The sequence below is a fragment of the Amblyomma maculatum genome, chromosome 2 (assembly GCF_055883805.1).
Source record: "Amblyomma maculatum isolate TAMU_Amacu chromosome 2, ASM5588380v1, whole genome shotgun sequence".
Lineage (NCBI taxonomy): Eukaryota > Metazoa > Arthropoda > Arachnida > Ixodida > Ixodidae > Amblyomma > Amblyomma maculatum.
In genome coordinates this window covers 226784239-226808941 of record NC_139345.1, presented here as the reverse complement: position 1 = coordinate 226808941, position 24703 = coordinate 226784239, and the positions used below count along the sequence as shown (strand labels likewise).

The 24703-nt window shown below is 45.6% G+C and overlaps 1 protein-coding gene across 7 annotated transcripts in view; it reads left to right on the top strand.

Moving 5' to 3' along the window:
- LOC146201438 (proteasome adapter and scaffold protein ECM29) overlaps positions 1–24703 on the top strand; it is a 371995-nt gene that overhangs the window by 248191 nt on the left and 99101 nt on the right. For all 7 annotated transcript variants that reach the window (XR_014705354.1, XR_014705355.1, XM_084595850.1 and 4 more), the window contains 6 exons: positions 388–558; positions 1223–1302; positions 12654–12759; positions 16994–17041; positions 17103–17218; positions 22942–23098. Coding sequence is in view for 5 of the 7 variants with exons in the window: in XM_084595850.1 (XP_084451976.1) it covers positions 388–558; positions 1223–1302; positions 12654–12759; positions 16994–17041; positions 17103–17218; positions 22942–23098 (678 nt within the window). In the remaining 2 variants the exon portion in view is untranslated. The remainder of the gene's footprint in view (positions 1–387; positions 559–1222; positions 1303–12653; positions 12760–16993; positions 17042–17102; positions 17219–22941; positions 23099–24703) is intronic.

The following is a 24703-nucleotide window of genomic DNA, read 5'->3' as shown; positions in this document are numbered from 1 at the left end:
TGTCATGGTGTTGACCGGTGGCCCGCTGAGTGAAGCGGAGGCAGAACAACTAAGCAACATGTTTATTCAGCATGCTGGGCCGTACAGAAGAAGACTAACTTAACCCCTCAGCATTGCATCATCACACGTCACAGTCGATGACTCTACACTAGATTCCAGTCGCTGACAATGCGATCACACGGCACTCAACGAGAGGCTGGCATATGCTATCATGTGCTGATCGTGGCCATGGCATTGTACCAATACCGCTTGCGTCAATGTGTACTTCAATTGGTGCTGATGGGCAGAAGTGACGTTGAATGGTGCATGTTTATGCAGTAGACACGTCAGTGATGTCTGCAAACCTTGGTATGAGCATAGCCCCAAAAAGCTCTTCTCTCCCTGCAGGGGGCCGCTTTTGGCTTTGGCAGCATAGCGGAAAAGGCTGGGGAGCAGTTGAAGGAGCACCTCGGTGCCATCGTGCCCAAGCTGTACCGGTACCGGTATGATCCCAACCCAGGCGTCAGGGCCTCTTTCGGCTCCATCTGGGCTGCCCTTGTCAAGGACCCCATCCGTACAGTGGGTTTGGCCTTACATTATTTTCTTGTCTGCATTGTTGTTAATGGAAATCACTGAGGCTGCTGGTATGTGCACATGCATAGTGACACGTACGGACATGTAATGTGTACAAAGTTGACAGATGTGCGTGGCACCTTGTACCACCACAGATGTCATTGACTACTGTGCATTGTTCATTTTACTTTATGGCTGTGCATGATGGGGATGTAGAGAAAATTGCACTCTGAATGTACGGCAACAGAGCTACAGCCTTCTTGTTCCACATTCCCAGCACAATGCCTGTGTCTTTTCAGTAAAATGTCATTTTCAAAACTTGAAACATGGGATGGTGGTCGATTTGTGTGGAATCTGGCATAGTGGGTCATTCTAGTTGTCTCAGCTGCGTGGGAGAAAAACTAACCTCAAGTTTGTCAACATTGTTTTTGCAGCGAGCATGGAGTGCTACAGCCGTAAAGAAATTTTGATCTGTATATATCGAGAGATGGGCCAAGCATTCAGAAGTATGCACCTTGCTGACTGCACAGCCTGCATGTTTTTTTTCTTGAGGGTGGACAGCAGCAACAATATAGGTGCATGTGGCAGAAAACTTCTGGGGCTTCAGCTGTGTTCTGCGCATAATTTGACAGCTTTTCTGGTCCAACCCTAGTGCACCCATCGCATGCAGGTGGACCAGTATTTCAAGGAGATTTTTGTAGATGTCCTGCAGCACCTGACCAGCAACGAGTGGCGTGTGCGGGAGTCCAGGTCAGTTGGTGACCGATTTCTGTACAGTGACTGCCATTCGCCACACCACAGATAGATTATGCCATACATGGAAGCCACCCCTTATAGCACAGCAAAGGGCACATTCAGCTAATAGCTTCCACTGAATTTCAAGTTACACAGTGGCCAGCTTTTTCTGAGAGAGCAGAAACTGTGTAAGGCTGGTTGGATTTACGAATGGTAGCATGCACAGCTTTAGTGAACAATTTTAACACAGAAACCTTATAGTATGTCCCATTACGACAAAAGACAAAAGCAGTTGTAGTCAGCAACATGGTACAAAAAATTCCTCTCCACTTCCTGCCATTTTCACAGCTCTCCAAAGGGGAGAGGAAAGTGGCCACAGCATCTTCAAAGTAAAGACGCATAACCAAAGGGATCGTGTGGCTTATAAGAAAGGAAAGGTGCAATATCTTTCACGGAAGTAGACTTTTCAACTATATCTCGGTTCGCTCACATTTTGAGTTCGGACCACTAGTCATTGCAGTCTTCTCTTGGTGTGCTTGACAGGCTGTAGCTTTTCATTGGACGGGATTTATTTTTGTGTGTTTCATTTCTGACCAGATACAAAGCCTCTGCTTGAAAGATAGCCTTGTTCATGTAAAATACTTTCATTTTCGCATATCCTTCATGTACATCTCTGACCAGGCCTCTGCAGTATTTGGTTACGTATTTTAATAATGCCGTATTCAAGCAGTTTATTGTATTTAAAACTAATTCAAGTAAGCCAAGGAGGTCTCTACAAGGAACTGTACCCACTGTTCAGAACTTGGCAGTCTCAGCCTTGGAGGCAGTCCATGTGTGCACTCATTGTCTTTGTCAAGAATACTGATAGCCACTTTATTGGCCACTAGGTGAATCTATCACACTTATATTGTGTAGTCATGAATATAGTGCAGGGGAGCTTAAGACCTCACAGAAATGAAAAAGCAACATTAAAACGCCATCTTAGCTTCCAGCTAACCATAGTTGAAAGCTCGGAGAAAATGGAGACAGCACTTGAAAAGATGCAAGCAATAGATGTTATTTTAGAGGGCGACCGTTTAGAAACATGTATGACGTCATCGGCTGACTACAAGAAAGTCTCCAGTGCATGCAGCCTTCCATGCAGCGGTGACCACTGTGCCTGAACTGCTTCCTGTTTTGTGGTGCCCTCCTCTTCTCTCCTAGTCCACTCAATACTTTCGGTCTGTTCCTTTTTTCAAAAGCTCATGCTGCCTTCTCGCTACTTGCATAGAGATCCTCGCCGTTTGCTGTGCAAGTCGTCCCAATGCCTCTCCAATCGCCACACGAGTCTGATGGGGAAGCTCACTGTAGCTACATAGGGAAAGCTCTCTTTATATTTGGCTGAATTATTGATGTTAAAGCTGATCTTGCTTATAGCATGCTACTATACTGGCTAACGTTTGCTATATACACTGCTTTCTTTTGGAATGGCAAGACTAGGGTGTCGAACTGGAACTGAACCTGAATTTTTTCCCTGGACCGGAACCGAACCAAACCTGAATTTTTTCCGCCATCTTGGAACTAAACCCAAACCGGGACAAAAAGGTGGAACCATTCCGAACCGGTTCAGGGTACGGTTCCGACCTACTTTTGCTGGCAACTTACCTTCGTTGTTTTTTCTTTTATCGCTGCTGGTGCTCATGATGCTGAGTGCATCCTGAGGAAGGCCTGTCTGGAAGAGACTCCAGCTGGAGTGAAGATTGCTGGAAAACGTATCAACACCCTTAGATATGCGGATGATACCACTTTAATGGCAGAAAGTGAAGTGGAACTCAAGAGACTTTTGATGCGCGTACAAGAAGAGAGTGAGAAGAAGTAAACTGAACATTGAAAAGACAAAGATCATGGAGTCTTGCCCTATCACGTCCTGGAGCATCAAGGGACGAGAAGTGGAAGCTGTGACAGATTTTCTCTTCTTGGGCTCCAAGATTACCCCGGAAGGAGACTGCAGCCATGCTATGGTCTTTCCAGTTATGATGTATGGATGCGAGGGTTGGACTGTGAAGAAGGCTGACCGCCGAAGAAGTGACGCGTTTGAATTGTGGTGCTGGCGAAGACTCTTGAGAGTTCCTTGGACTGCCAGAAGATCAAATCAGTCGATATTGTCGACCATAAACCCTGATTGCTCATTGGAGGGTCAAATTCTAAAGTTAAAGCTCAGCTACTTTGGTCATCTGATGAGAAGAGAGGAGTCGCTGGAGAAAGATTTGATGTTGGGAAAGGTTGAGGGTCACCAGAGAACGGATAGGCAGCGAACGCGATGGTTAGATGGCATCCTCGAGACGCTGCAAATGAAGTTATGTGATGTTAGGAAGATAGTGAGAGACCGGAAAGTGTGGCGTGATATGGTCCGTTGGGTCACGAAGAGTCGGACACGACTGAACTGAACTGAACTGGTAAAGAGCCTTCTCACTCGTTTCCAAAGCGCCACTGCGTACTGCAAACATTACATCCATATTGAAAAATCATCACTGTCAAAAAGATGACAAGAAGAAAGCAAATATATTGCCACATGCATAGCTCCAATCTCTGGTTTCATCGTTTCATCCCGAAACAGGCAGCTGCTGCACTGCGCAGTGGCTCACGATAAAAGTTGCCCCATTCGAGCGCCTTCTTGGGCAGTGAAACAATAGCATATAATTTGTAAGTCGAGTTATGTATTTAGATGATGTATAGCCATGTTCAACTCGAAAACGAAATGACAAATCTGCTAAAAAATGTTGGAAATAATTTTATTTTCCTATCACGTGGGAATGAGTCACATGGCACGTTCATAGCAACCGTAAGTGATGCAACGCCTACAGATGCAATTCAGAATGATAAGCTGACGCTGATGGTGGGCCTTGGACAGCAATTTATACCGGTCTGTTCTTGAGTTACATCTGAACTTAGCAAAAAGGGAAGATTTCCCCTTTTGTCTTCTCTTTTGTTTGTCTCTAGCGGTGTCTGCTTGTTTTATTTCCTTGGCTAGTTAAAGGGACTGGAATTTAGGTCTCAATTTTTTCGGCACAATGGAAAGATTGATATCTAAAGTGTTCGATTTCATAATGGTTTTGGCAGAAACACTGTAGCAAATTTTTACCGGGTATTTTTTTATCAGTGCATGCTCCCATTTCTATGTAGTCCAATGCTGGAAACCATGAACAGCGACCGCGATGACAACTGGTGGTTGACAAAAAAGACGTACCGAAAACAAATATAAATTTTACTCGCCAGACAGTAATTAGGCATTTTTTGATTAGAGTAACATCCTTTCTTACTTTCACACTCAAGGCTGTTACGACGCAATCACGCATGCCTCGCCTATGAAAGTTTTAGTGGGCACTATGATCGCTTCGTTCACAGAATTTCAAATACTGTGGCGCCATCTAGTGGTAAAACCTGAAAGCATGCCTCTCGTGGTGCGAAAGGAGGTGTGGTTTTTATTTCAGGACGCAGTGGTGAGAGCACAAAATATAATCAATTATGACAAGCACTCCTAGAAGAAAAAAGAACAATGTGCACTTAAGAAAATCTGCGATATTTTGCCGACATGTAGTCACGTGGGGTACTGCTGAAAGTGATAGGGTTTCTCCGCTAGATAGTGCCTCATTTGTATTTATGCGATTTTAGGTGGCAAATTAAAATTGTACAGCCTCTTTTCTTTGATATTGCAGTGCCCGCAGGGTGTCTAGCAACCGGAAAATTCGGGAATTGTCAGGGAAATTTCATGCACCGAGAAAAATCAAGGGAAACCATCAAAAATTTCGCCAAGTCAGGGAAAATGGCACGATATATTCCGCAGTGCATTTTCATCTTAAGCTGGCGCACAGCAAGTTTTTGTTTTTGTGCTTAGCGTGCGGCCGCGCATTATATTACTTTGACGCATGGCTGAGCTGCCACAATAGGAGAACCAATATAGTTGTGTACTCAATAAAATATGCAGAAGCACTATGTGGGCTTGTGGACATGCGACAAAAAGCAGGAATAATCGCACCGGCAGTGGTCAGCGCGAAAGCGATCGGCGAGCTGAGCTACAGCTGACACTCCAGAAGACGTGAGTTGACCACTCACATTTTCGCGATCTCGTTGCAGCTTCCGCGCTTCATGTGCGCGATAAAATTGCTTAACACTTTATGTCCACAATCACGAATTCGATACCGGCATTGCATTCCACGCTAACGCCGAGGTGAAACTCTCACTGGATCACGGACTTTTCGACTTCCGCAGCAGATAGTACGCAGCGGCGGCGTTAGCTCAGTGTACCGTGATCAGGATACAATTCGCGCTATAATTTTAACTCGTGGGCCCGTTGCATGCACGGTTACAATCTACTGTTTTCTGGCATCTCGATCACAATGTAAAACTCTGCACGAAGCGGTGCATCAAGAAACACGAGCGCAAACGGAGACACGCATGAAGCTACAGCCACAGCAGCGAACGCCAAACAGCAAGAAAAAAAAATGATGCGCCGATCACGCCAGCCATTGGGAGACGCGGAAAGATGCGCTTTAGATGCGCTTGAAAAGTGCACCGCGTGCGAGCTAATCAAAGATCATAAATGGTGTTCGGAAAACCGGAGAGCACAGCCAGTCTGCTTGAGCAAAGCCATTTTGCCAAGGTGGCGGCAATCGCGGAAATTTCGCATATTCGAGGGATGGTGGGGGGGGGGGGGGGCAGGCATTTTGTGGCTGCCGTGACGTTTTGAAGGCAGATTTTATCGCATTTCCTGACTGAATTCAGCGTTAATAATTTGAGTGCAGGTGCTCAAAAGGATAAACATTCCGAAAATGAGTTTTTCTCAAAATCGACTTCTGACCATTTTCGACCGTTCTAAGATTCGCATCTCCCCTTTACTCTACAGCTGTTATCTTTAAGAATGTTCACTAAGAGCATGCTAAGAGAAGCACGCTTTCCCTCGAAACTGGCCGTGACCAGCCGTTATCTAGGGTGCTTCGACCGCATCGAGGCACCCTATATGCGCCCAAATTTTGAGCAATGAAAACCGTCCTTTCTTGATACATGGGGCCTATAGGAAGTTTCACAACTGTTAGTATCAAAGAGCTCTGCTGAAGCTGGCATCAGTGTGCTTTTAATTTTCAATAAACTTTTGATGTTTTTACCAGCCATTAACACTAACAACCGGCTTTCACTATTGTAAATTGCAGAATATGATTATAAATAGCTTTTTGTTGGGAATTATTCGTGTATGCTCTTTATCATCAGCAGCTACATTTTCAGCCTCTTCACTTGTCAGGGAATTCGACCTGAAATAATCAGAGAAAACCTGGAAAAGTCAGGGATTTTGAAAATAGTGGTTTGCTAGACACCCTGGCTCTGATCTGCACTATATGAGGCAAGCTCTTTTCTTTACCACCATAATCTCGTGACATATTGCCATGCTACTGACGACGACGAAGGATTGTGACTGTGTGGGAGGATGAGGAAGAAGCGTTGGTTTCTGGGGGCTAGTAGGCTTCATCTTGTCCCCAGAAACCAACGCTTTGGTCAGTGTTCTGTCCCTTTAAACTATGCCAGGGGCATTAATTCACAAGCTCTATTTGGTACTCTATCGTTTCGACCCTTACAATTATGGTGTCAAAAAAAAAAAAAAAAGAGAGTTTGATCGCTTTATCCACCACCATTGATGCGAATACCTAAGAGAGTAGTGCACTACTAAGGGAAGACGTAACTAATCAGTAGCCTGGTCTACGGGTTGTGCGGTGATGATGGAGGATGGGACAAAACCTTGAAAAGCAGAGAGAGGGACGAGGTCAAGCGGAGCGAAGGAACCTGCCACTAGGTGCTAAGAAAAAAAAAGCACATAGGAAGGAATGGCAATAATTGCGCAATCGGTGAATGGCAGCGTGAGACCCTCAATATCACATTACTCTGACTAGCCAGGAAAGTTGCCGAACAACACAGCATTTGGTCATCACATGGAAGCGACTTCGTAGGTTCGCTGCAGGATATTCCCCCAAGGGCTTACAAGCTTAGGCTGAACTTGAAGCGTTTCTCGTGGAAAGAGACGAGAACTGCCGGCAAGGACTCAGAGACAGCGGCAGTTCTCTCAAAGCTGAAGAAGTATAGTATTTACTCACATAATGCTCGCACCTTTTTTCGCAGAAAATTGATGCTAAGTTGGGGGTGCGATAATTATGCGGGGGAAATTTTCGAGCAAATGTTTTGGAGAGCTAAAAGCAAATTTAAATAGGTGCGAATCGGGATACTTAGGTCAGCTATTGCAAATATAACCAAAACATTACTTTCAAGAAGAACTTACCCTTAATATAAAAGTACAGGGTCGACAACACAAATTGCTAAAGCACTTTGTTTACCGCACGCAGCCTCATCATCACTCCCCGCGTTCTGTGGTATAATGCTCACAGCAGATCATACGGTTCTACTCTTGATTAGAGACTTGATCCGAGTCCATATCGACACCGCAATCGCTGTCTCCAGTTGCGCACTACGCAGAACTCGTTGACGCCGAAGTTCCTGCTGGCAGCGCGATTGCTAAGCTTTCAGCTTAAAAGCAGCTGTATAACTTGCGTACCGCCCGACCGCGATGCGGCACCAAGAACACGGTAGACGGTGGAACAAAGCAAGTAACACGGACGGAACGAAGGAACAATGATGATGAGATGCTTGCCGGCGCACATCAGTGAGTGTGGAAAAGATAATGACCAAAAACAGAAAGCAAACAAACTGTGTGATGCAATGCTACAAGGCACCGGCATCTTGTGCAGGAGCACCGACACGCTTGCGCAAGAATTGGCTGAGGCCTACCATATTAGGAAAAGCGGAAGTTCATGTATTAGCGCACCATCTGTGACAATGTATGATAAAGAATTTGTCTTTTTAGATAAATTAGATAAGAGGTGAGTGACCTGTGCCCTTCCTTTATGCTTTTCCTGGGTATCTGGCTCGCACGTGGCACTGATGATTATGCACTGATGATTTTTTTGGTATAAATGTCGTGTACATTTCCGGAATAAAACAGTTGAAAGTGCGCTTCGTCCCGTCTCCCTTGTCTTTTTGTGTCGTCTTTTTGTGCGCATAAAACCAATCTGAGTATGAACCAACTAGCCCCACAACGCTTGAACCCTGGCTTGAACCGGCGACCGCTGGGCACCAAACGACCACCCCCTTCTGTCACTACTAGGTAGCTGAATTCCGGCTGAGCTTGCCACGCAGGTCGAGGGCATCTCCTTAGCGACCGGAACAGCTATCCCCACTCACTCTAAGGGTGCCTGGGAGTGTGCGCCCATTAAGGGTGTATCGTTAATAATAACCCCTAATTATTAACGGGTGACAATTATTCTGGCATACCTTTCTACTGGAAATTATACTGGAATACCTTTCTTCGACAGCGGGCCCTTTTTTGAGTGTTTTGCCACATCTTCCCCAAGATTTGAGCCTTGTTGCTCATATTTCCTTGACTACGGGCCGTGCGAGGTTACTCGGATTCTGCGTAAGGAAGGGACGGTGCCTCTTGACATCTGTTTTGTTTGGCCTTGCCAAACCTTCCCTCGGCCATGTGAAGAGAGTGTGCCGGATCTTGAGGTCTGAGCTATGGAGACAAATTCGTCTGTTCAAGGATTGGCTTCGCTTACTTTGCTTTTCCCGAGACACCGAGCATATCGCCGCCAGTTAGCTTCAATCTCTGATGAAGCTAGCCGCCCAGTCGACGGAGTTTTTGTGGAGGCAAACTCTCGCAGTGATAACCAAGAGAAGTAAAGAAAGCAAAGATGACAGTTCTGCTCTTCAGGTTCTTGTTGACATCGCTAGCGTCCTCAGGAAAGGACCAAAGTACAGCTTTGAGCCGGAAGTTAAAGGCACTGACGAGAAGAATTTCCCACAAGGCCGACCCGGAGGACAAGGAACGATGTCTTCTGGACTCTCATCAGGACCGTGCCCTCTAGGGGGCCAACAAGGAAAATTGAGCACTTCTTTAAGGACAACGACCTGCAACTCGTTCAGGCGGAAGGGGGCTTTGTCGCCATGCCGTCGGGAACGTACAACAAGAATGCCTCGGAGGCCATCCACAGGAATTTTGAGAAGACAGAACTAAAACCAACAAAGGTAAAAAGCCGAGCCATTGTGTTATGCGAGAACCTCAGTCTACAGAAGCTAGCCAGTAGTATTCAGAATAGCAAATGTAATAGGTTGCAAGTTTTTTTCACTGCCAAAAACCATAAAGAAAGTGTTCCGTTTAGGTGCATAGTTAGCGAAAGGGGTGCCTGGCAGAACCTACTTAGCCGGTTCCTGCTGAAGGAACTTAACAGACTGGTAGTAGATGGTCTGTTTGCCATTAAGAATATTCTTGAGGTTGTAGAATTTTTGCACGAAACAAACTCTGCAGGACACATCTTTTCTATAGATGTTGTTGACCTGTTCTATTCTATTGCACAGAGCGAGCTGTTGGCTGCTGTCAGGTTGGGCATAGAAATGAACGGAGTGGTGTCTTTTCAAAACAGCGCTGGTATGTCGGTTGACAACTTCCTTGTACTCCTGGAGTTTTACCTTAGTTCCACCACTGTTTCTTTTAAAGGGTATGATTATGTACAAAGAAATGGGATCTGTATCGGGTCGTGCGTGGCCCCTGTGCTTTGCAACATTTTTCTAGCAGGTGTGGACAGATCATTGGCCGAGGCGCTTGAAAACGGTAGCACTCTAAAGATTTTTAGATATGTAGACGATTTTTTCATTGTTTCGAAAAAACACTCACCTTTGACCTATCCTCAAATCGTGGAGGACGTTCTTACTAATTTTAGACGACTACGACTCTCCAAAGGATTGAATTTTACTTGTGAACTCGCCAGTGACAGCCGTTTGCAATTTTTAGACTTGAATATAACCCTTAAGGACGAAAGCTTTTGCTGGAAGTACCAACCGCGTGCACAGAAGAAATTGTTGCCTTTTGATTCCAAGCAATCAAAAACGGTTAAACGTGCTATCGCTTTGATGTGCCTTGAGTCATCCCTAAGGAAGTCCTGTTGTCACATGGCGCAGGAAAGCTTTCATGATCAGATCGCGAAGCTGAAACAGGCAGGCTTTCACCAGATAATAGTGAGTTCAGTGGCTGAAGCTCCTCTGAAGAAGATTAAACAAGAAAGGAATAAGAACCAGACAACGATTGCAGTTGCACAAAAGAAAGTGAAACCGGTAGTCATTCCATATCAGCATAAAGTGGCTCATAACCTCAAACGCGTGGCTAACGAGTTTAAGGTACCCGTGATTTTTTCGGCCCCAAGGAAACTCTCTTCATTGTGTCGTCTGGTTTTGCAAGATGGTAGCCGTAACTCAGACTGCAAAATCAAACATGTTAATAAGTGTGAAAAAGGGGTGGTGTACAGGATTTCGTTGAAGTGTGGGAAGGTGTACATTGGGCAGTCGGGCCGATGTGTTAATGACCGGTTAAGGGAGCACAAGTTGTCTTTGAGGAACGGTACCGGTTCGCACCTGCCGGCGCACATCAGTGAGTGTGGAAAAGATGATGACCAAAAACAGAAAGCAAACAAACTGTGTGATGCAATGCTACAAGGCACCGGCATCTTGTGCAGGAGCACCGACACGCTTGCGCAAGAATTGGCTGAGGCCTACCATATTAGGAAAAGCGGAAGTTCATGTATTAGCGCACCATCTGTGACAATGTATGATAAAAATTTGTCTTTTTAGATAAATTAGATAAGAGGTGAGTGACCTGTGCCCTTCCTTTATGCTTTTCCTGGGTATTTGGCTCGCACCTGGCACTGATGATTATGCACTGATGATTTTTTTGGTATAAATGTCGTGTACATTTCCGGAATAAAACAGTTGAAAGTGCGCTCCGTCCCGTCTCCCTTGTCTTTTTGTGTCATCTTTTTGTGCACATAAAACCAGTCTGAGTACAGGTAAGATGCAACTGTTGTATACTTTCCTCTTGAGCGATACCGGTAAGCTGCTAGTCATAATCTGCGAGTGCTTGCCAAATGCGCTCCATCCCAGTCTTATTCTTCTTGTTATTTCCTTTTCATGGTCCGGATCTGCGGTTACTACCTGTCCTAAGTAGACATATTCGCCTACTACTTCCAGTGCTTCGCTACCTAACGTAAACTGCTGTTCTTTCCTGAGGCTGTTGAACATTACCTTAGTCTTCTGCATATTGATTTTCAAGCCTTTTCCTGTCTAGGTCTTCAATCATTCTTTGCAATTCATCCCCTGAGTTACAAAGAATGATTGATGACCTAAGAAGAAGGTGTATAGCACGCCTATGCAGGCAACCATGACGAGCAACAAGACGGTGGTCGCATCGTTTTGCGGCCACAGGAGTGAGACAATTCATCCGGTTCTCCGGCAAATACACGGTAATGACTCCAACCCCAATATGAGGTGGAGGGGGCATTTGTCAGCACCTTTCAGGCCACAATACACAGCTGCCTTTGCTTCATAGCAAAGGCTTCATCCTTCATAGAAACGCAAAATGTAAAGGTGCCAGCATGCTGTGTGAGATATAGTCACACATATTGTATATACATCTTTAGTCTTGGAGTGCGTGCCTGGTTTGACTTGATCTGATTTCAAAGTCATTATGTGGGAGCCGTATGAAACATTGTACATACAGTAGTGGAAGTTTTACTTTTAAATTAAATTCGTGGGAAATTTAGTGTGCCTGAGAACACAGCAGAAAACATGAATTTTTTTTAACTTTCTTTCAGCACGCGACAGTTCTAGTTAGATATGTGCTCATGAAAATAATTTTTTTTCTCACCCTGCTCTAATCATCGGTCACTCATTATAATCATTTTGCTGAGGTCTGTAGAGCCCGTAGAGCCCGTCACATCCGACGACAAAAACAACAGATGGACTACTATATGAATTTTCTGCTTTTATTTTATACTGGAACAGGAAAGAGAATTCAGTATTAAAAAAGCGGAGTAAAAAACACACAGAGGCTTTTTTTTTTTTTTTTGAACATGTTCGAACCGAAACGGAATGTGTCTCCATAGCTGGAACCTTCTTCAATGAACATGCTAGGACTGAGGCAGTTGGAATCTTTACAGAAATCTAGGAAAACTCCCTGGCAGTGTTTCTGGACCCTTGTTGACATGCTCCAACCACATGTTTGTGACACTGGGGAAACCTTGCAACTTGCTGGCAGCTTAAATGGAGCCAAGTCACAACACCGGCCAGAGCCTTAGCTACAGCAGCGGATCTTGATGATTTACAAGTTTTAATTCAACGTTGAAGGAGCAGCCCTTGTTTTAGGGTTTCAAAATGAGCTTAATAATTGTTGTGCCTCTGCTTTTTGTGTGCCTGTTGTGATGAGAGAGGGTGGTGAAATAATAATGCCCCTGCGCTTGCAGCTGCCTTGCACTGTCAGACCTATTGGGTGGCCACAACCTGGACGATGTGCTGGCCTATGTGCCCTCCCTTTGGGAGAACCTCTTCCGGGTCCGGGATGACATCAAGGCAAGTCATGGTCCTTATCAGGTTCAGCATGTTGCAAACGAAAATCGTGGGGGCAGTGTGTGGCACAGCTCTAGACATGGCGGCAAGCAGAGGCATCTTTGTCTTTGTGTCTTGAGAATGTGTTCAGGGTGCCTTCCTTCGATGAGTACTTTTCCTGGGCTGCTTTTCTTGCTGACAGTGTTTCACTGGGTTTAGTTCGGTTTAACAGGCTTCCCGAGGAGTAGTCGTTTTTTCTCATGTACAAAATTTAATAATTTCTGCTGCAGAAAATTGGGCCCAAGCGCATGTGGCAGGAATGAAAAGGTTTGCTATTCCAGGCACACTGGAAACTTGGCCAATGCTGCATTGCTCATGGCTGAGAGTCATAATTTACAGGGACTCACTGGACAAAACTGCAGTTTCCCATGCATACACAGGAATGTTCACTAACAGATCCGCTGGCTCACTTGTACCCTGTCCAACATTGCTGAATGGGGCAATCATCAAAGATTCCCTGACCCTGTTTATTTCACTAAAGGCTGGTTTAGCTGTTGTGTTTGTGGCCTTGCAGGAAAGGCTGTGCATGAATGGGGTACTATATGGAGAATGTGAAAGCAGTGGGCTCAAAATTCAATGCAATTTTCAAATGGCGTTTGCGCATTCATGCAGCATGTAGCCTTGAAGAAGTTCACCTGTGGCATTCAACACTAAGGACTAAGTGGAAAACACTAGTTAGTATAGCAATGCTTGACCTGATTCCAGAGAGCTCTTCGTGAACCCGTTTCGTCCGTGGTGCCTGTGGTGTTGTAGCAGAAGCACCCTTCATTGATAGTCGGGGTCACTAAACCAAACTGAAAATGTGCAGTCAGAGTGGCTAGAACATTTGAAAAGTCCTCCAGAAAGACGTTTGGCTGCTGTGACCTGAAGCGAATGGTGATTTCTTGTCATGCGAGCAAGCTGAATGCTCACAGCGAAAAGGACGCCTCCTGTTTCTCAAGCCACGTCTTGCAGCTCAAAGGTTTAGTTTCCCATTGATTGAATGCAGCCATATGGTCAAAACTTGCCAACCAGTCCTCCATATACTCGATATGGTCACCGTGAAATGATGGTGACGTCCATACGTTGATGACCACTGGCATGACCAGTGGGATATCACCTCCACCAAATGTCACTGACAAACGTGGCTAGGAGCAGAACAGCACAGTTGTTATTTAACGAAGCGAAGCTCAAGAGATGCCCTGATATGGTAGGCCACAGGGTGGTGCCAGAAGGTGTGGCAACATACCAGTAGCTAAACTTCACATAAGGTCCATGTTTAAAAAAAACGGTGGTTTTAATTGGTCTAAATTTAGGTGGCAGTGCCCATGGTCATTAAAGCAAACTGTTTCTAAGTTGCAAACGTTCAGATTGTTGTTAAATGCAGAACCACCTGGCAAATAAAATCACTTGAAGAGATGCAGTAGCAAAAATTATTAGATATAACAGCTTCAGAATAATTAAGAGGGAAAGAAGCGATTTTCGATGGCAATAACAAATAGCTCTTGGCCGCTTCTAGATGATGTCTTTAAACACTCGAAAGATGCACACTAAAGCTAGTCACTTTTTCTAAGCTCTGATTGCAGTAAGGTGATAGGGGTAATCCGGACCTGCGAGGACAGCGTAACGTTGTTGTGCCTTGTTTTTGATGTGCAAATGCATTTAATGTCAACATGTGTGAGCACCTGTAGGTATCTGCGTACACACAATATCCTACCTGCTCCCCCATCCACCACTTGCACATCCATAAGCTGAGCCCAGCTGCATGTGGTCCAAAGGTGATAAAGGGCATTTTTTGAGTGGAAGCAGTGGAGGTAGCGATGGTGACAAACGGGCAGCTCTGTTCTTCAGTCATGGCACAAGAACCATTTCTGTGATTGCCTCATTCAGCAGTGTTGGACAGGGCACGAGTGAGCCAGCATATTTGTAAATGAGCATTCCTGTCTATGCATATATCCTATGTGCCATTGTCGGGAAACTGCAGTTTTGTCCAGTGAGTCCTTGTAAATTATGACTCTCAGCCATGGGCAATGCAGCATTGGCTAAGTTTCCACAGTGTGCGTGGAATAGCATCCCTACTACATGTGCTTGGGCCACTACTTTTATTAAATTTTGTACATTGAGAACAAAGAATTGGTAAGCCTGCCGTGCATTAAAGATAAGCTGAAATGTTTTTTGTAATAAAATGAATTCTATGCGGCATGTTACAGTTTTTGTCCGCTTAACAATCATACTTGACAGTGGCAGATGCAGTTTATACAAGAAAGCGAGCACCAGCGTCCTCCCAACAAATCTGTAATTGGCCCATCATGACGTCATTCTCGGTATGCCAGGCCGGTGGTATTGCTGCGTGTACGTTGCTTGAGGGGACTTGACAGCTTGATTGAAAATGTTGTTATTTGAACAATGTAGAACATCTTGGACACTTGTTTGAGCAACCAGCAGTTCCAAAAAAACGGCGTTACAGAAGATGCTGTCGAGTATGTCGTCAGCATATTTGCGCGAGTCGGAAATCGGCCCCCGAGTGCGAAAAGCACACGAGCTGGCCAGCTTTAAATCACGTTTCAGTAGCAACAAATGGCATTGTATAGGGTGCAATCCTAGTCCTTCGAGTATCGCCCAACGACAAGCACACGCATACTGCTGTAGTAAACGGACTACTCATAGAACTGCTTTGTCTCACAACGAAATGAGGATATCATTAATTACGGTGCCTTCCTAGCAAATGTATGCTAGAAGCTCAGATGAGCCGCGACGCACCAGCGACTGCCGCTACACAGCTGTGAAGAGAAACTTGCTTGTGTCGCAGTTATCCTACCAGAATCACGATATGTGCCATCATCAATAATACGTGCCATCATTATCAATAGGGGTTAATTTTTGACATTCTGTTATCAGTAGGCTTATTATTTAAGATAGCAATGAATTTGAGCACACTTTCTTGACTCTAGCGCCTCCATGGACGGCTTGCAGGAGGCGTGGCATGTGGAGGCTGTTTACGGACGATGCTTGAGCGCTCTATTGCCGCGCGAGCAGCACCAATCACGTATTTCATTTGCTGTACTTCATTGGTAGCCCACTATACATACTGGCACTGGCATATAATTTTTGGGCAGCCTCATCATAATATATGTACCTAATAAGTAATTATTGACGGCTTGCTGTTTAACAACAGTAAGCTGTGAATCGCATTTTAATCCTTGGTTAAGCATAACGACAGTGAAGACAGCCATGCAGCAGCAATGACAAAATGGCACCAGACTTCAGTTGCGTTGGTTTAATTGGAATCTCAAGTGGCCGCAATCACTGCCAAGATCGCCATTGGCATGAAAATCAGCTCATTCCAAAGGCAATATTTTTTCCTTTTCATGACACAGACTTTTGTGCCGAAAGTTTCTTATCCTCTGGGAAATTGTCGCCTGGACCACCGATGTTCGCACAACGGAAAGCTGTGCTGGTAGCCACTAGTAGCTTCATGCACTCACAAGGATGTTTGTTTTCTAATGACACAGGGAAAATAATTTTCTAACATCGAATGAAGTTTATTTTACAACTGAGCAAAGGAGGCTCAGTAGTCGGATAGCGTCCAAGCGCGCCACTCCGCAACAGCTGCGTACCTGCTGGTTGACCTCGTGGAATCTTTGAATACGCGGAAACTTAAGCACGCAACCATAGAACTGGAGAAAACAAATGGTACCAGCAGCAGATTGCGCTGATTCGTCGATCTTCAAAGAGTGGGATGGAGCAAAGCAAGTGCAAAACGGGCGGCAGAAATATTGCTATATTTGTGCAAATATGGCAGTCTTTTTTTATGGTGAAAATACGAGTAGTAGCGCAAAAGGAACACAAAGGACCAAAAGGACAATGGAGAACTTACGTCCTTCGTATTCCTTTTGTGCTATTGTTTTCGTTATGAGCGTACACCAACTCAACCAACTTTCCGTTCAAACTTTCTTAGTCCATGAAAGCATATGGCTGTGCCATAGCACTTGGCACGTACGTCAAGGGCTTTGCAAAGGTTCATTCATTGCTGGATTCTGCTGTTGAAGAGAGATCAGACAATAAAATAATAAAATATTCATCATTCTATAATTCTTACAGATGTCCACAAACACAATACCATAAAAAAAGAAAATAAAGAATTTGGTTTTCAGTGCACAGTGTCAAGCTAAAATTCTTTATAATGGAGGGGGGGTCATTCCCCTGTTCACTGGTGCAGGAGTCTGTTCGAAAGGCAAGCGAGTCTGCGCTGCGAGCACTGACCAAGGTGAGCTCCTCACTGGTGGAGGTACATGTGGAGCACCAAGACGGTGCTTGCATGTGTGCAGGCATGCGTGCGGACGTGTGATGCCCAGGCGGGTGGCCGTGAGCGTGCCCTGGGTGTGGTACTTCCCAGCGTGGCTCAGGGCCTGTCCAGCACTGTGGCCGAGGTGCGGCACACTAGGTAAGCCCCTCTCTCCATTCACCGAGATTTGAACCGAAAGCGCAACATTCAAACAATGGTGTAGAAGAGAAAAAAGCAATCATGTTTTATCTTCGCTACCATCCAGGCTGTGGTTCTGGGGACATCCAGTCTAACACTTATTCACGCAAACACATGCTCCTCCGCCATGAACACATTCAGTGACGGGAATGCGGCGCCATTTCGATAAAGCTGCTCCAACCAGGGGCATTTTTGTGAAATTGCGCCAAAGCTGGCGCCAAAACGAGCCGCCGCCAACATTAGGCACTAAACTATGCTCGCGACTGTTGTCCGCCATTGAAGAGCAGCCGGTATCCAGTTCTCATTCTTCATCTCTGATAGGAGAGGGTGTCAGTGGTGGGATCTCAGAAGCTGGTTGACCATTCTGGAGGTAGCCTTTACAAGCCCCTCTTTTAAGGTTTCAACCAGAAAGGCTTCTTCCCCAAAGTTATGCAGGAAAATCTTGGAAATGCGATGTTGGGTAATTCCTGATCCAAGATAAATTGTAGAATATTTCCAGCCTCTGCTTGCTAGTTTGTACTGCTTGCATTAGCACAGGAGTGTGCTCCTTAAGGAAGGCCACAAAACAGCATGCACCAAACTCTGTAGAAGCTTATTTTGATGCTCTGGATGCCCATTTCCTTATGTCAACCACAGAGCAAAGAAACCCAAGCAGAGAGCACTGCTTACATCAGCTGCATGACAGCAGGCAGTAGCGCCATGTACCAATTCAGATGTTTCACTACCACCAGTGTGTTGAGATCGGCAAGGAAACATTATGCATCATCAGCCAGACTATACCTACTGCAATGCGAAGAGCTCTACCATAATCCTCCAATTAACCAGATTCTGTGCTAGCTGCATCCACTTGACCCAGCGCAGACGTCAGAGGTTTGTGGTCAGTCAAGATATGAAAAGTGCGTCCTTCGAGAAAATGGCGGAAGTGCTTCAGGGCTGAATATATTGCCAGCAGCTCTCGCCCGAAGGTGCTGTAGCGGCGCTCAGGGGGCTTCTTGGAAAAGAAGGCTTCCAAACATTAGCCACGAACCAAGACCGCGCTGAGAGCAGGGTCTGATGCGTCAACCATGACGGATGTGGGCACATCACATTTGGGATGGACGAGGAGCGTGACGCCGGCAATGGCAGCTTTGATGCCGCTGAATGCGCGGTCAGCGGTATCGCTCCAAGCGATAAGAGCAGTCGGCTTGCTGTGGCCTGAGAGAAGGTCATGAAGAGGCTGCAGTATGGCAGCGCAGCGAGGAATGAAGTGCCGATAATAGTTGGCGAGGCCAAAAAATTTGCGCTGCTGCCGGGTGATAGCTGGCCGGGGAAACTGAGTGATGGTGGTGACACGGGCCGGAAACGGGCGGATGCCATGGGCGATTGGCAGGCGGAGAGCGCAGGACGTCACGAACAATCGCTGCAGTAGTAGGCGTGAGCGCGCCAATGATGTGGTCAAACATAGGCACCTGCGAAAAGATGCAGTGCCGGCGGAACATGGTCTTGATGGTGAAGAACCAAAGTTCCGAGTCCGATGACCAGAAGTCAGGGAGCTTGAGAGCGGAAACCGCGGACTCATGAGGTGACGCCTTGTGAGGCGACAGAGGTGGCACATGAGTGGGGAAATCCGTGGCCATGGCTTACACGATCGAAGGTAGGCAGTGTCTCGAGCTCCGGGCGCTGGTAGGCCTAACGAAGCGGTTGGCGCAAGTGCAGGGCAGGAGCAGAGAACGAAGACGTGAAGTCCGGAGTCACCAAATTTGGGGAGATGAACCACAGACACACTCATCGGGTTTAAGAAGATCAGCAGTGGCGTGAGAGGAGCCCTCGCGCTACGGCAGACATTAAACCATCGTTCATCCTGTCACCATGTCGTGCCGTCCCTTTGCTTGTCATCACGTAACAATATATTTGGCATGGCCCGCTGGGCCAGGCGGGAATGGGACAGCGAACCACCGGCATTCAGTCCTCCTGCCACGTAGAACGAACTGCACATGCTTGGCTGGCGTGCTCTGGCTGTCATCTTCATTTGCGCCGAGACCACGATGGCATGCAACACAGGCATTGCTACGCAGCGTGAGCATATCCTTAATGCGGGCGTAGCTATGCAAGGAAGACAAGATTTGCTCGCAGTAGCAGCCCCCGGATTAGTGTTTTTGTACTAAAAGAGCTGCCTCCTGGTGACAGCAGCACTGCTGATGGCTTAGAATTTGTTTCGGACAGTGACTCTGACTTAGTTACTGACATGCATGCATAGAAAAAAAAAGGCAAAGGCTGAGTGCAATGGCCTGCCTTGAGGGAAAGCTGCCCTCAAGAGCAGCTTTTCTTTTTTTAAATTTGTGTGTTTATTCTAACCAAAAACCAATGAGGTTAAAAACACAATTGTGCAGAAAGACTGAAGACGTGTAAGAATGTGAAAAGATTACGTTACTTTCTGAAGTGCCGAGTCATGCTACATTGCATAATGACTGACTGTGTGTAATGTTTGTACAAAGTCTTCACCTAACATTACGTAACATTGTAAAGTGCTGAGCCATACGGTGGCGATGTTACTTGCTACCACCTGCGATGCTCGTTAAGAGAATCACTGTCCCCAGGAGCTTTATAGATAATCCAGCCATAAGCCTAGGAGAAGAGGCATGCTTGTCATTTTCATGCTGCCAGATTTCTACATAAAGTGCTGTTGCATTAACATATTTTCGGAATCTGAATTGTGGGATAAAAACTAATTAAAAATTCTAAGCAGGCAAAACATTTTATTGAAAAAAGAATGCCAAACTATGGAAGCCAACAGACAGGATAGAACTGGCAGAGCTATCAAAGGTAATCAACAAGTGCAAAGCGTCCGACACAAGGAAAACTGGCCACCTTGTATACGGAATGCCTGGTGTCATCCACCAGAATCATGGAAGAACGCTGGCGTTATCCTCATTCATAAGAAAGGGGACTTGAAACACCATCCCTTACATACAAGGTGTTTAGTAAGGTAGCAGAATCAGAACAACCTCAGCCTTCAGTCAAGCAAGAAATCAAGCAGGTTTTAGGAAAGGGTACTCTACTATCGATTACATCCACACCATCAATAGAAAAATGCTATCTAGGTGATAGAAACCAGCCATTATACATAGCATTCATTGATGCATTTGACTCGGTAGAAAAAGTGCTGGAAGATAGCTATAGTGACTGCACAGCAACCATGGTTCAGCATAAAGGAAGTAATAAAATTCTAGTTAACCCTTTTGCTGTCACGAACGTACCGGTACGTTTTCGCGCTTCGCCCCCACAGTGTCGCCAATGTACCAGTACGTTCTCTATCGTGCATTCAAAACATCACACCTGAGCGCGAAGCTGGCTGTGGAAACGCTGCGCCATCTGTCAAATCTTTCCACAAGTTCGTATTTTCGCCCCGCGTTATGTTGGTATGTATATACTGAAGAGTATGGAGCGACCGCGCCCACCTCCGCCACCCTTTTTGCTGGGGGGCGCAGTTGTTCCGCGCGCGCTACTCTATCGCGCTAAGCGATCTTGCGGCGTACGTGTTCCACGGCGCATGCGTGCGGTTACGGGTTCAAGGGTTGTTCTGCCATATTCCGCAAGTTTGCAGGTTTTTATTTTTATTCTGTTGGCGTGCCTGCTACGACGCATCACATTCAGGGGCTCACGCCGTTGCCTCTCGACACATGACTAGATCGCTGCTTTCGCTCTCTCTCTTACCTTTGTTGATCGATTCACTGGTCACTGACCATGGTCGAATTGACCATGGTCAGTGACCAGTGAATCGATCAACAAACCATGATTCCTGACCAGACGGTATGCTGTCGAACCCTCGACTACATCTCTCTCTTACTGCGCTCTTGCTTGCGGCTAGCAGCAGCAAAGGAGGCTGTTTTAGCCTCTGTCCATCTCTCTCTGTCATCTTGATCCGCACAACATGCCGTTTCTCTCCGTTGTGCGGGCCACCGAAAGAACGCCCTCCATGCGCACGCTTACTTTCGAATAGCTGACCGCGCGGGACCTCCTACTGCGGACTGAAGCGGTGCCTCTTTTAATTATAAATATGAGTCAAGCTTGGATTTGGTCTCTAGAGAAGTAGCGAGCAGTTTTTTTCTTATATTATCCTCCTTTGTCTAATTTATAATCAGGCTGATAATGATGATGATGCTAATTAACAACACCGGCAGAACACTGAAATGTGTATATTCCGTTTAATATGTTATTTGTATAGCAATTATAATCAAAAATAAATCGCTATGCTCGTTCCTTGATAGTCTAGTTCCCTGAAACTAAGCCGACACTGGGGGTGCGTCACGGCCCGAAATGCCCGACAGATAAAGGGTTAAGAAAGGTGTCTCCAGTACTATTCACCGCTTGCTTAGAGGATGTATTTAGAGGTTTATAGTGGGAGCAGTTAGGGATAAGGGTTGATGGAGAATACCTCAGTAATTTGTGACTCGCTGATGACATTGCCTTGCTAAGTAACTCAGGGGATGAACTGCAAAGAATGATTGACAACAGCCTCTCGAGAACAGAACAGCAATTTACAATAGGTAGCGAAGCACTAGAAGCAGTAGGCAAATATGTCTACTTAGGACAGGTAGTCACTGCAGATCCAGTTCTTGAAAGGGAAATAGCTAAGAAAATAAGATTGGGATGGTAGCAAGCACTCGCAGATTACGACTAGCATCTTACTGGTATCTATACAGCAGTTGTATCTTACCTCAACTATGGGGCTGAAACTTGGAGGCTAACGAAAGAGGTTTTACTTAAGTTGAGGAATGGAAAATGGTAGTTGTCATGTTAGGAAGCATGGTGTTATGAGAGAGGAAGCATGCAGAATGGGTAAGAGAAAAAATGCTAGGTAATGACGTAGTGCCGAGAAAGGATAACTTAGGGTAACAAATTTGATTCCAAAGGAAGGAAAGTATAGCAGGGGCGGCAGGTGGCCGAATGAGATTAAGAAGTTCAGTAAAGCTGTTTCTTGGGCTAGTTGGTAGATTTTGCACATTTTTGGCAAAGCCTGAAGTGCAAAAAAAGAAGAATGGTAACCTGTTTGAACATTGTAATGGTTGCCCTAGTAAAACTTGCAAGCCATTGTTCAGCGAGTGCATTGTTGAGGCAAAGAGCAAAGATAAATGCCAGAGTAAAATAATCGAGGCACACATGATTTGCAAGAAAGCAGCTGAGTGCGTTAGTACTCCATCGATTAGTCTGTCGGATAAAGAAATCGCGTTTCTCCATGTTAATGGCATGTGCATGCGATGAGTGTCTTCTCTCTTTGTTTTTTTGATGCACTACCTTCTGTATATATGTATGCTTCTGCGCCGTCAATAATATGTAGTTAAAAGTGTGTCTCTCACGTCTCTGTTTTCTTTTTTTCAACTTCAGGCTTCGCCAAAAATGTGAGATTAAGAAGTTCACAGGGGTCAAGTGGATGCAGCTAGCACAGGACTGGGTTAATTGAAGAATGTGGGAGAGGCATGTGGAGTCCGGCTGGTGATGAATTGAAAAGTAATTAGCGATTTTGGTACGGTTTTCTGGAGTTGATTTGGTGGGTGAGGTCTGCCATCCCATGCCAGCTGGAGCCACTTCCTAATCTCTTCTGCTGTTTGTCCTGAGGAGTGGTGATGATAAAGCTTTTTTGTAATACACGAGTTTGTTTTCACGGTCATGTGGTTTATTGATGTTGGCGCTTGGTGTGTGTGCAGCCTGGATACCCTGGTGCAGCTGAGCCGCAGTGCAGGCCCCGCCCTGCGTCCGCACCTGCCCCTCCTGTTCGGTGCCCTGCTGGACGCTCTGAGCGACCTCGAGTCCCCTGTGCTGAACCAGCTCTGCCTGAGGGCCGATGCTGAGGCCCGGGACCGGGTATGCCTCTCACAGGGGCCCATTTCTTGAGGGCCGAGTTGTCTAGCAGCACAGCAAAGGATTGTTCACGGGGGTGGTTTATGGGGGGTTTCATTAATATTTTTCTTTCTATAACAAAACTTGCTTGATACAGGAGTGTCTAGTATCAAATTGCAGAGGAGGAATTCCTCTTTACAATGAGTATTAGGAACAATGAGTATTTATGAATATTTACAATGAGTATTTATTGAGTAAGTGATGAAAAATATACTATCAGCAAAATATTTTAGTTAAATAAACAAACACAAAAAAGCATCAAAGTTTCTTGACACAAATAAAACGTAAAAAGTTTTCAAAATACTCATACGTTTTTTACAACAGGGACCAAAGCAACATTGCAGCCAATTCTAGCTTTCTGTGTACAGTATTCACTGAGTGAGGAAGCAAAACAGTAGTCGAGGTCAACTACACCGAGTTCGACCCCTAGCTGTCCTCGAGTGGAAAACATGACTCCCTGCGCTGCTGGCAGCAAGCAATACTGCCCAAAAGACGCTGTCACCCTGCAGATAACAGTTGTAACCTTCAACACAATGATCTCTTCCGATCAGCACACACTAAAAGTGGAACTTTTCGGGGGTGAAAGCGAAACAGAGCATTCCGGGTCAGTTTGATCAGAGCACTAAGGCTGGCTGACAGGCTTTGTAAGGGCCTTGTTTTTATCCTTCCCTTTTCTATTTTGGGAAGTTGCATTCAAAGTGACCTGGTACTAAGCCAGCTGATCCCATGCAGAGGCTTTAGAGTAATACTTTGGTGAATGGATTCTAGATGTAGTTGTCACTAATGCTGGCACCATAGACAAGCAGTCACACTTTTGGAGCCCCCTGTCTTAACTCTCCCAAGGTCTCTTGGTATTGAAGAAAGGAAAGGCTTGTTGGAAATCAGTATTCCTCTTTTATTGCCATATCACAGTTCAGGTGTCCACTGACAAAATAAGCACCATATTTTTCTGCTCCACATGTCTAAATTTCTGATATTTCGCGACATGCAGATTACCTGTGGATGATGTATTTTTTAAGCGTTGTTAGAGTCTGAGATCACTAACATGGTTGTCATAGTAAATAAATAAGTGACCCAACTGAGCCTGAATCACATAACGAAATTGATATGCAGTTAGCTTTGATGTGCAAGGTAATGCTTCTCAGTTTGGCTGCCTTTAGGGTTTCAGTTTGTGAGTACGTGTGCAAGACATCAATTGCAAAGATGGTGAAGTAGCACTTCGTACTCCTCATTTGCTGCTGGCAAACATGACACTTGAAAACTAAAGAGGATTCTGAAGGTGACACAGACGAGCTGCTCATCGAATGCAGCGTGTTAGCTTGTTTTATTCGGGATTTTGATGAGTTTTAGAACTGGCAGCCTAGGAAAGGGCCTGCCTGACAGAAACTACTTGGTGACAGTGAAGAAAGCATATTTTGAGCCGAAATTCTTCTCTTTACACTAGGCGTACCTAACCAAGAGCTTTTCCTTTTAGGAAAACATTTGCATCTCCACAGGTATTATAATATGGGTCTGTGGCTCTCAACTACGTGCTGAGGAACCACCCCCGTGGATCTAAAGCTGCAAATC